The sequence below is a fragment of the Rhinolophus sinicus genome, linkage group LG13 (assembly GCF_036562045.2).
Source record: "Rhinolophus sinicus isolate RSC01 linkage group LG13, ASM3656204v1, whole genome shotgun sequence".
Classification (NCBI taxonomy): Eukaryota; Metazoa; Chordata; class Mammalia; order Chiroptera; family Rhinolophidae; genus Rhinolophus; species Rhinolophus sinicus.
Genome location: NC_133762.1, coordinates 44,328,355 through 44,340,154, shown reverse-complemented (window position 1 = coordinate 44,340,154; position 11,800 = coordinate 44,328,355). Strand labels below are relative to the sequence as shown.

Below are 11,800 nucleotides of genomic sequence, written 5' to 3'. Positions count from 1 at the left end.
AAATCTGACCATTATACTTCATGTGCTGGGGTTGAACCCATATAAAATGTACAACGAAATACATTTTAAAATCTTTAAGGAATAATTCTCTGATTAAAATATTTGTTTTCCCAACTTCTTTTTGTAGATATAAATATATTTGCAAAATAGTTGTGTTTTTTTTTTTTTCTCCATTGCATTCCATAAATAAAGTCTTCATTGGGAAATATTAAAGTGTCAACTTGTTTTTTGTTTTTTTTTCTAAAATATATATATATATATTTATTTTATTTTGTTGTGCTAACGACACCCGCAACCCTCCACAACCATGTCCTGATAGTTCTTTAATACAACCTTTTCATTTTCGTCAAGGTACAGCATGGAGATAGCACTCAGTTCTGTTGGGACACAGCATGCCTTAGGAATCTTAGAGTTAACTGAGTTGACCAACGTCTGCACAATGGCGTGATTAGTGGAGTTCAGGTGATCGGCCAGGGGAAAAGGGCATTCCCCATGGCAGTAAAAGGCATGATACCCTGGGGGGGCTACGATCCAGTCATTCCACCCCACGTCACTGAAGTCCACGTACAAAGGGTGTCTCTTACAGCTGGACTTAAGGCGCTTGCGCTGTTTATGTTTCGCTTGACGCTTTTCTCTTTTATGGAGAGGATGTCCTTTCCCATCATGGCCAAAAGTTACTAGCAATGGCCTTATTTGTGACCAGCTGTGCTCGTCTTGGTGCAAAGACCTGCTAATCCTCACGTGTCTCTTGGAGACACCTTGGTTCTCCTCTAAGTGGGCCACTTCCACCACAAATCCATGGTTGACGAGCCCCTGCGCAGTCCATCTCATCACAGCAGGGGTGACGTCGAAACTCTCCCACCTGCTTGCATTTTGATTCACCAACCTGGTGTCCAAAAGTCTGGTCACGGGAAACTTCGAGTTGGCTGCAGCAGGTTTTAAAATTTCATAAATATTTATTCGGTGATGGAAACTGCTATTGTTTTGCAAATTTTCCTGCATCTGTTCTCGAAAAACCTGAAGTTCTGCTGAGGTGATAAACTCCTCGGTGGGGATAGAAGTTAAATTAAAGAAGAATCGCCGGGTTGTTTTTCCACTCATTTCTGGCATTTCTTCCAAAGATTCTAATTTGATATAAAAAGGTGGAAAAGAAGAAAAAAAATACTTGGGTAAGATAAGTAATGACAACTTGATTATATATGAATTTATAAACCTCATTTCAGTGTTTGATTTAACCCATGTAAAAGTTTGCAACCAGAAAATAGAAATTCCCCCATTAGATAAAAAGTCTCCCTTTTCTATACCTTTATATCAATATGCACGCCATGAAACAAAATTTCATCATTCATTGTTATGTTTTTAATCCAATACATGAATACTGCTTCCAGGTGGCTATAATAATGGGGGAAATGGTGAAGCATTTCTTTGGAATTCACAGACTTTAGGGCAAAAAAAAGTCAGCACTATAGTTAGTAGAGGTCTAATGACTGAGGATTTGAGGAAATTATTGCATTTCGTAAAAAGAAAAAGGCTTTAATGTCAATCCCTTAAGCAGTATTCTAAAACATTGCTCTGCAATTTAGATGATTTACAAATCTCGATATACAGATTTCAGTTTCTTAATTAAAGACTCTGAAACTCAACAGCAATGATGACATTTTGCAAAGTACACCCTACTATTTTACTCAAAAATCCAGGGACAAAGGCATGTACAGGAATCTACTGCTTTGGAAACGTAAGGGTGGTACTGTAGTAATTAAGGCCAGACAATTTCAAGAGAAATAACTTCCCAAGTGTTGTCTGTTCTCTCACCTCCTTATGACCTCAAAAATCAAAATCTCATTTTAGATGCTTTTGGAAGAAAAAAGCATCTAAAGCTCTTCTGTTTGTAATTCCTTTATCATTTCAAACAACAAATCATATTAACAAACACCTACCCAAGAACAGGCTACAGGATAGACACAAAACCAAAAAAGAAACTGATAACACTCTACAAAAATGACATTATGATAGTCATAATATAAGTGATAATCTCATCCTATTACAGAATAATCATTCTATATGTGTTACCATTATTTCAAAATAGTCATTTAAGTGGGTTGTGCATAAAAAAGCTCTTTCTGATGTAAGATTCCTGAATTTCAATTTTAAGGAGTACTATTTTCCAAGCAAATAATAAAAAAACATAGCACCTTGAATGCAATAGTCCACAAGTCATCAAAGGTACGCATTATTATTAAATTGACACTACACGGCAATAGGATTTGAGATATTTAGGTTTATTTTCTTCTAACTTTAGCATGTCCTGTCATTTCACTGTCAAAAAATGTATGTTTCATTCAGGATCCAACCTAAATTCAAACAATTTGTATTTTTTTATAAGAGTGTATTTGAGCCAATGTGCAAACAAAATTTATTTGGCCATCGTTCCATGTCATCACCGTAAGAGGATACCATATTTTCACTATTTATTTTTCTCCTAAATCAAACAGCTACTAGTTGTTCACAGAAACAGATGCCTTAGTAAAGCAGAGCCACTTCAGATCACTCATCCAAAGGTTCTATCTGTTGCTTCATCGTCAAAGCAGCAGGCATTACTGCAAGCTCAGTGGAAGCACTGAGTTCAACAGGGGCAATTTATACCAAATTACGGAGTAATGCTTTAATGTGAGGCTTCTCAAACGTTAACTTAACCTTCACACAAAACACCTAGGACACCGCAATCTTCAAATGCAGATTCTGATTTAGTGGATCTGGGATGGGGCCTGTGATTCTGCATTTGTAGCAAGCTCCCAGGTGGACTGCCCTTGGAACATAAAGGTTTTATAAAGGACACTTCACATTCAAGTATAAATTGCTAGGAGCATATTCTAAAGTGCCTTTTTGTTGAATAATATAAAAATGGGTAGCACCACCACTAGTGCTGGCCCAGGAGTAAGAGTGAGGGCCATGAGTGGGCAGCCAGGGACTTATTACAGAAAGATCTTCTAAAGCTCCTCGCTCGGACATGGAGACCATCAGGCTAACACGTGACCCCTTCCTGAGTCCCCTTGTGCCTGTGAATCCATACCTGTTAGGGACACCTTTCAGGAGCCAACCACATTCTAAACCCCATTGTAAGCAAACAGTACTTCAGGCCAGGCACTGTTTTTAAAATAGCCCTCCCACAATGGAACCAGGGCTCGCCTCAGTGGCTCCCAACAAGCATTTAGAACTGTATTTAGCTCCTTCTTTCCTCTCCTCCTTGCAATTCAGGAGCCCTCTGATGTTTCCGCTGAAGGCATTCCTTCAGCAGAGAAGCCAATGGCTACCAGAGGAAAAAGGATACCACGGGGAAAAGGAGTGAGGTAAAAATCAGCCACGTCCCCCAGACACAATGACCCCAAGCCTGACCTGGGCCTGAGCTACTGACGTCTCTGAATGTGAGCACACCAGCTGTATTATCAAAGGTGCCCAGAGAAAATGCTGCAACAAATCCCTGAATCCAAATCCATAAATCGGGAAAAAGAAGTTATAAACACACAGACACATTAACACACACACACACAGCCAGAGGATGATGGTGAAGGGACCCTCTCCAAGGCAAGCAAGAGAGGCAGGTAAATGAAGAAGATGGCTATAAAAGAGGCATAAAATAGAACAATGACCCTCCAAAGATAAATATAAGACTGACCATATAAAATTGCCACCATTAGACCAGATTTGATCTATAAAAACAGCAATTTTATGCACTTCAAGATCTCACTGGGGGTAAGTGGCAAAAAGGATAATCAGTGACCTCAGCAAAGAAAAAAAAAAATGTGCACAATTAAATCCTACCAAGTATTGTGAAGACCTTTCTCCAGCAGAACTTTCCAGCTTCATCTCCGTCAACCTATTCCTTGAAGGAGCCCTCTTCCTCTTTAAGATAAAGACCTCCGTAACAACACCCTTGACTGCAGCCTCAGGCCAAAGAAGTTAAGTGAGAAGTTCACTGAAACCCCCAAACCCAGGAAAATAACTTCCCAAGATTAGGGTTCCTACCACCCTTTCCTTTGATATGCAAAGGAGCAGCATAATTTTTTTTTTCTTAAAGGTTGAAAAATCAAAACTTATGTGAAATAAAGTAAATAAAAGGGAAAAAAAAGCATCTGCAAATTATCACAGCAAACCCAAGGAGTCTGAAAATACAGAGTATTTACCTAAGTAGGTAACATATGCTATGTTGGAAAATTAACAGTTGTTAATTCTCTGTAAATAACCCTTGTTGAATAATCTTAACTTGCCAAGGGATTTGAGGATTTCAGCCTATCTTAGGCCTGGGTTCCTGAACCCAGTTCTTAAACAAATAAATGCTCTTCACATCTATTATAAAGTTCTTAACCAAATAAGTGGAGCTATGGCTGCAAAAATGTGGGGAAAAAAAAAAAAATAAGGCAACAAACATATTCAAACTTTCCTCTGAAAGTGAAGAACCATCTACACTCTATCAATTATTCATCTATATCAAAATAATCCAAAAGATGAGGCTGAATTACCCAAGCCCGTCCAGGTCCACTCTGGCCTCCTTTTTTCCTAGACAAGGGGGGATTTGACATAAAAGAACGAAGTCATAGTGATAATGATAGACGGTGCACTGAATGTTTCTTTGTGCCAGGTCTGGCACTAAAAGCTTTATATGAATTATCTCATAATGAATCGATTAGAGAGGAATTGTTATTATCTCCACTTTGTGACTAAAACACTTGGAGCTCAGAGAGGCTGTGTGACTTTCCTAAGATCCCAGAACTAGCAAAGGAAGAGCTGAGCTATGAACTTGAATCTACTGCAGTTCCCAAGATTCTGGCCACTAGACGGCACTACACAACATAGGGGAGGAGTCAAGAACTCAAGTAAAAGTCAGAACCATTAGGGCACATTTACATTTAATACAATGATAACCACAGGGTGAGTTCTTTCCCAACTAAGAGGATAGAAATATACTCAAGCATGGTGGAGAGAGCAGACAGAGCTACATGAGCAGAAAAGTGGAGTGGCAGGGCAGACTTGTTTGGAACCACTGATGTTTTATGGCTGCCTTTTTGTCCTACAATATGGTGAGTTTTAGCAAAAAGTAAGTTATCATTATGTTTTGAGAATTTTGCAACACTCTCTGGATAAAAAATTCTCCATTCAGATAACAACAACAACAACAACAAAAAAAAAAAAACCTGGGGATGTTCTAGCAAATCAGTAAGGTTGGAAATTACTGCCCTGATATAAAATGAAAATGGCTGAGAATAATAAATACTTTCTAGAATATACAATAATGGTTACAGGATTACTATGTCAAGGAGAAAAAGGAGAAAATACAAAAGTTAAAAGAAATCAGTTTTAATTAAAAAATAACAACAAAAAAACAACAGCGAAGGAGAAGGCAGCATGGCATTAATGGCCACAATTACTGACCCTGATTTGTCCTCTGCCCACCCTTAGCTCCAAAATCTTTGGAATGATTGCCCTCTTATTGCCATTTGACTACTTAATGAAATACACAAGGGGTAAGTCTTAAAAAAGACAAAGTAGTTCAAGGAGAAGGGATCCAGAGAGAATACAGAGGAGCCGCTGAAAAAAAGAGGTGGGCATTAATGCAACACCTATCATTGGGCACCAAAGCCTCAATCTCTATGAGCACTTCCAAATCTATTCTACTTAATGCAGCCTTTTGTGATCACACGGAAATCCCTGGGGACTCTAGGGGCGCACACCAGGTAGTATTGGTTTCGGTGGCGTATAGTGTCCAAATCCTTTGGTTGCACTGGGAATTTGTGATACAAGTTCTTCACAGAGCAGTGGTTGTCTCTTGAACTTTCCTGTTGTACGGATATTTTCACAAGAACTACATTTGTGGGAACAGGGTTAATTTCTATTTCAAAACTTCTGTCATAGAAGCAAGTAATTCAGTTATTTCATGCAAAAAGACAGTGTCTTTCAGAGTCTGGAAAGTAAACACGTAGTCCTTCTATACTCCATCTGACAGGAAAGTGTAAAGACTTTTTTTTTTTTTTTTTTGCACAACAAATTAAGTCAGACAATTTCAATGTGTTTTTCACTACAGCAAAGCAGAAAACATTCTTTCCAATTAGAGAAGTTACTTTTTCGATCCTCAGTGACAGTTCTGAAAGCCCTATGTGGCTGAAGCACTTCTTACTGACTTTGAAAAAAGAAAACATTTTCAGCACTTGGTTTTTCCCAAATAAAAGCCATTGCAGAAAGGACAAGACAAAGTTTAAGAGGAGAACTGACAACCAATAATTTTGTCTTGGATCGCCTACCACGTGGTACCATTATCTTCATACATTAGTGGCAAGAACTCTATCATGACATGTCATCTTGTAATTTCACCAAATCATCCATATCCCAGCCACAAATAATACCAACAGGTAGTTCTTGGAATCAGGTCCTTTGGTCCTTTTTCCTGATAAATGCCCGTTAATGCTATATTAACCAAATTTTGCTCTTAAGCCAGCAGCCTTCATCACATGGTTTATTACAAGATTTTTAGTGCCATACATGGCACAAGGACGTTTATAAAAACCAAATTCTGGGTTACACAAAAAACAAAATGGTCTTCAAAGAGGGCCTAAGGGTGATATACTAGTCATAACAAGAAAATAAATGGATTTGATGAAATTTGGTGCAAAAAGCACACAGCTTTCCTCCATCATCTAATTGCATTAAGATATGACGTTATTGAAAGTTGATTGTAAGCAAGTCGGTAAATTCTGTACTATATCACACATAACATTTTCATTTTAAAGGTATAAATTCTGATTTATAAACTCAAGCATGCTATTTTAGTTAAAATAACACACTTAAATAATTTGCAGCATGTTCAGTTTTGATCAAGCTACTTCTAGAGGAAGAAATATGCAGACTTCACTGATGGAATCCTCACGCAACTGAATGTTTTAGGTGTCAGATGATATAAATGATCTTCCTTTTAAGTTGTAAGAGACACAGGAAGACAATACCTTCCTGACCTTAAAAGTAAAGAATTGTTTCCATGCTAAATTTCCAGAAGCGGTGGCTAAAAGAGCCATCCTTGTTACTCTTCTATCCAGAAAAAGTAGTATTCTAATCAGTATCAGCTGAAAACGACGAGCTCGCTCTATCATTATTCCAAGGTTCTGATGAAAACATTTCTACATATCAAAGTGTAGATTCCACTTGAAATTTACCACCTCAGCAGGGCAAGGCAAAAAAAAAAAAGGGAAACTTCAATCCCAACTCCCCAATATCCTACAAGTGGTTGCCCTGTGACATTCAATTCTGTACCCTTCTGTAGAACCTGAAGGAACCCATGCTCTATTTAGAATGTGCTAAGCCAAAGGGGCATTTAAAAGTGTAGAAAAAGAATTAAAGTAGAACATACCTTTGACTAATTGCTCTAAGAACCTGGGTATAACAGTTTTCAATAGCTGCTCTAAGACATTTCAAATCCACTAAATGCCTTCCTGATGAAACCAGCAGAATATCCTACCTTAGAAAAACCACATCCAGTATCATAAAAGAAAAAAAAAATCCACATTTCAATGTACATGAAGGAAAACAGGCAGCTGCTGCAAAAGCTTTTATCTGAGGCATCCCTTGTCTCTATTCCGGAGTTCATCTCAGATTTAAGCACAACACAATAAGTCATTGTGGAAACAATAAGATTGTAGAATTGATCTCCCACGGGGATTATATAGGGATTCGAAATTTTCCAAACCAGGCCCAGATCAACTGTAAATTAGAAAGACTTCAGGGCCCTGGGCTTTGATTTTTCAATACAATCTCTGAAAATTCTGCCCTTGGCTCTGTCTAGCCTGAAACTGGCTTAACCAGGAGAAGCAGATTTATAGAGTGAGGGCTTCCAAACCGACGTAAAGAGATCCCAGTGGGCCCCCCTCTTTCTCTTCTTCCCCTATGGAATTCTTGCACGTTTAGCTGACTAGGGGCATGCCTTTTGCCCTCATCTTCCCCATCACTTGATTTCTCTCCAGTTCCTGGAGGAGGAGTCGCTCTTCTGGCTGCAAGCCAGGAAAAGGGTGCGGATTTACCAATGGGGAATCCCTGGCTCCCCCACCACACAGGCAGTGTGTTAAAGCCAGGTTCCTAAAGGTTCTTAACAGAGGCAAGACGGGAAGCGGCTTCCGCACCCTGGCCAGGCTGCCCTTCCAGGGATGCCTGCTGTCTGCCCACGGTGGGGCGCTTTGCGGGATGACTCCCCGCCCCCGTACCCGCCCCCACTCCCTTGTCCCACATCTCACCTTCGTGGTGGAAGCTGCGCACGGTGTTGGCGAGGCTGGCTGCCCTCTCCAGCCGGTGGTCCGGAGCCGGCGCGCCGGGCTGGCCCGAGTGCCGGCGGTACAAGTCCAGCATGTAGGGGGGCACCACGGCGTCCCTGCTGGGGGTGGGTCTCTGCTTCAGGCCGAACATGCTGAGCAGCCGCAATTCGAACTCGCTCAGGACGTCGTCCGAGGGTTGGGACGAGGAGCGGCCAGTCGACGCTGCGAACTTCCTCCGGCCCAGCTCCGGAATGAGGCCGGCCGCGCCGCCCAGGAGGACCTGGGGAAGCAGCAACGCTAGAAGACAGCGGGTCCCGGCCACCATGGTCGACCTGCGGACAGGGCCGACGTGAGTCACCGAGTTCCCCGCCCAGCCCTCCCCCCTTCCGCCCAGCTGGCGGCCTGACTCCCGCTCTGTCCACCTGCCTCCTCCTCCAGGGTGCCTACCTGGCTTGCAATACTCAGTGATACTTCAGGGCGCTGAAGCTCCAACGTTTGGGAGAATGTAAGGGCCCTAGTTTCTAAGCTACAAGGTTTTCCCCCTCCCATCCCACTCTCAGGTCGTCTGACATGATTTGCACCACTCCCCCCCACCCCCAGCGTCAGCGACTGTCACCTTTTTTTTTTTTTTTTTTTTTTTTTTAAGTGATACTCGTGCTGACAGCCAGTTCAGGGAACCTGGGAAAACCACTGCTGGGTCAGACACCCTTTTGTCCCCTAAGCAAACCCAAACCCAAACTGCCCAGCGCTCACTTGCATATAAACACTCACGAACGGTGCATGTGACTTCCTTAGAGGCACTGTATAGAACTTCCTGATACACACACATAGCCTATAACTTCCAGACCCAGTAAACTCAAGGCCACAACTTCCGAAGCCACTTGCAACTTGTGGCCCACGTCTCTAAACTCAGAGGTGTCAGGACAGGCCACACTCCAATCCCGGACCCTCGCCCCACCCCTCCATGCGGTTAAGATACACATGTATCTTCCTGGGATTACATACATGTTTATCTATTAATTCACATGTTAGTACAAGGTGGCACTAAAGTACTGCCCCCTCGAATTCCTGGAAACAAGCAGGGAGAACCCCAAAGTTTAGTATTTTCCCAAATGGGACGTAGCTCTGAGTAGAGACAGCAGGGCTCCTGGAGAAATTTGAAGAAGGGAGAAGGGATCGCCATGGTAGGGCATACAGGCTGGCAGCTAACGGGTGAAATCCAGGGGCCACCCTCTCAAAGGGATTTCTTTGACTTTTTTTTTTAATCATCTAAGTGTTAACAGCCCTAATAAAATACCGAAGAGAGAGGAGGGAGGAGGGGCGGAAGAGTACGAGCCAGGAGGGCGATGCTGACGGTCGCCAGGGGCGGTAGGACGGGGGCATCCCAGCAGGGGCTCGGCTGCACGTGGACTTGGAGGGGGGGGTCTGTTTACGTCCCGCCTGGCGGGGTCCCGTTGGGGTTCAGCCACAGCGGCTGCTAGGGCCCCGCGTCCCCCCACCCCCCACCCCCAGAACCAGCCCCGGGCCCACGTCCTCTACCTTTAGGAGACCGCAGACCGTCTAAGAAGCACGCGGGGACACGTCCATTGAAAGAGCCTCCACATGGAAAAAGCTCTGGCCGAAGGATCTGGAGCAGGGACCGAGTTCCCTTCTTTTCCTCCTGCTCCTCCCGGGTGTCGTCCGGGCAGTCCTGGTCCTCACGCAGGGAACCGCGTCTCGGGAATGGGCCCAGCGGAGGAGTGGAGGGCCGGTAGGGTTCGGAGGCTGGGTCCGCTGGGGCAGAGGCACCGGCACGAAGTCGGGGAGCGCAAGTTATTCTCCCTGCAAGTTCAAGAAGTCTCCAGCCAAGTGCTGACACACAACAACAGCGAGCAGGGGGAGGAGTGCGGGGCAGAGAAGGGAAGGGAGAAAGGAAAAGCTGGTACTGTCGTTGTCCTTAGGAACCAGAGCCCGCGGGACGCTTGGCCCCGCGCGGGACCGGCTCCTGGATTCGGGGGGCGAGGGTCGGGCGCTCCGCGCTAGCTCCGCCGCGGCCCATGGCTCGGGGCAGCCATCCTGGGCGACGCCGGGTCCGGGGAAGGGCGCAGCGGCGATCTCGGTGCCGGGCGAGTTGCCCCCCCGCATCACTCTGCCTTACTCCAGCGCACCCCCATTAGCGCTAGCCAGTTGAAACCACCGCTGTTCCGGCGCTCCGTCGTCCTCCGGCGCATTCTCCGGCGAGTCGAGCTGAGTCCCAGGTCGCCGAGGCGGGTGGCCCCGCTCTCTCCTTGCTCTCCTAGCCCCCGGGCCAAGCTGCTGGAACCTTTGTGGCCAGCCTGGGGTCCGATCACACCTCGTCGGGCTCGTCCCAGGCCCCCGAGCTCCGGCAGGAGGTACCCGGCATCCCCACGTTCAGTCTCGACTCCCGGCTGCCCCGCGCTCTGCGCGCGGGTCCTCAGTTCTGGCGCGGCCCGGGGAGCCGAGGCCACGGCTCAGTGGCGCGCACGGCCGGGCGCTCCAGACCGAGCGGAGTATGAAGCGCGCGGGTGCCTCGGAGACCCCAGTAATCCCGGAGGCGCTCGCCCCGAGGTCGTTCGGGTCAGCGGCAGAGCCTGTGGCGGCTGATGTCCGGCGGCGGCTGCCAATCCCAGGCTGGGTGTGGGAAGCGGAGCGGCGGGCGCAGCGCGAGCTGGGCGCAGCGCAGCGCGGCGGGGCAAGGACTCCGGCGGCGGCGGCGGCGCCGTGGCGCGGCGCTCGCGGCTTTTAAAGGGGACGCCGCCTGCCGTCTCCCTCCCGGCCGAGGCCGAACACCTCCCCCTCGGTGGCGCGGCTCGCCGGGGATCCCCGAGCGGGCGGGAGCGGCGCGCAGGGGTGTGGACGGCGCGCCGGGGCAGCCGCGGCGGGGTGGGGCCGAGGGCCGGGACGCGCGGCAGCCGAGGGGGGCGCTCGCGCCTCCAGCCTCTGACCTCAAAGGGGATATCTACTGAGGCGCCAGACCCTCGCTGGCGCTCCGGGGTGAAATCCGGGACAAATGCGGGGTTGAGCCCTCGTTTCCCTACCCGGCCCGTTATTCAACTTTCAGTTTGAAAGTTTTCGGTAATAGACGATTAAATAAAAAAGAAAAACTCAACGAAGTTACAAAGCATCTTGGCATAAGCTTGGGGTAGTCACTTGGTGTTTCCCTGAGTGCGAGGAGAATTAAAAGAAAACTAGAATTTGGAAACTGGGTGTTATTTAAACTTTAATATATATATATATATATATATATATATATATATATACATTTGTATAACTTGTGTGTATACATTTATATAAATGCACGTATTTTATTCAGACAACATGTAATATACAAAAATACGCGTGTATGTCTAAATATATCCATATATGTAAATATATGCTAACGAAAGCACACATTTTTATAAATATGTCTGTATATGTGAAGTGGATGTCATCCTCCTATATGTGACATGTGCAACTTGGACTGTGTGTGTCAGTTTGAAGAGAGGATGAGAGGTATTTTATTTCTTTTTATG

At 45.4% G+C, this 11,800-nt stretch overlaps 1 protein-coding gene across 1 annotated transcript; it reads right to left on the bottom strand.

Moving 5' to 3' along the window:
• Window positions 1–221: 221 nt before the first annotated feature.
• Window positions 222–11,006, bottom strand: BMP2 (bone morphogenetic protein 2). Its single transcript, XM_074317616.1, has 3 exons — window positions 9,828–11,006; window positions 8,271–8,620; window positions 222–1,124 (listed from the first exon to the last, which is right to left on the bottom strand). The coding sequence occupies exons 2-3, from the start codon at window positions 8,611–8,613 to the stop codon at window positions 280–282; spliced, it is 1,188 nt and encodes a 395-aa protein (XP_074173717.1). The 5' UTR covers window positions 8,614–8,620; window positions 9,828–11,006; the 3' UTR covers window positions 222–279.
• Between the last annotated feature and the right edge of the window lie 794 nt (window positions 11,007–11,800).

Excerpts from the sequence above, each read along its gene's own strand:
- BMP2 (XM_074317616.1), bottom strand. The coding sequence starts at position 8,613 with ATGGTGGCCGGGACCCGCTGTCTTCTAGCGTTGCTGCTTCCCCAGGTC. Across the intron at positions 1,125-8,270 it reads GCGCAGCTTCCACCACGAAG|AATCTTTGGAAGAAATGCCA; the intron begins GTGAGATGTGGG and ends ATATCAAATTAG.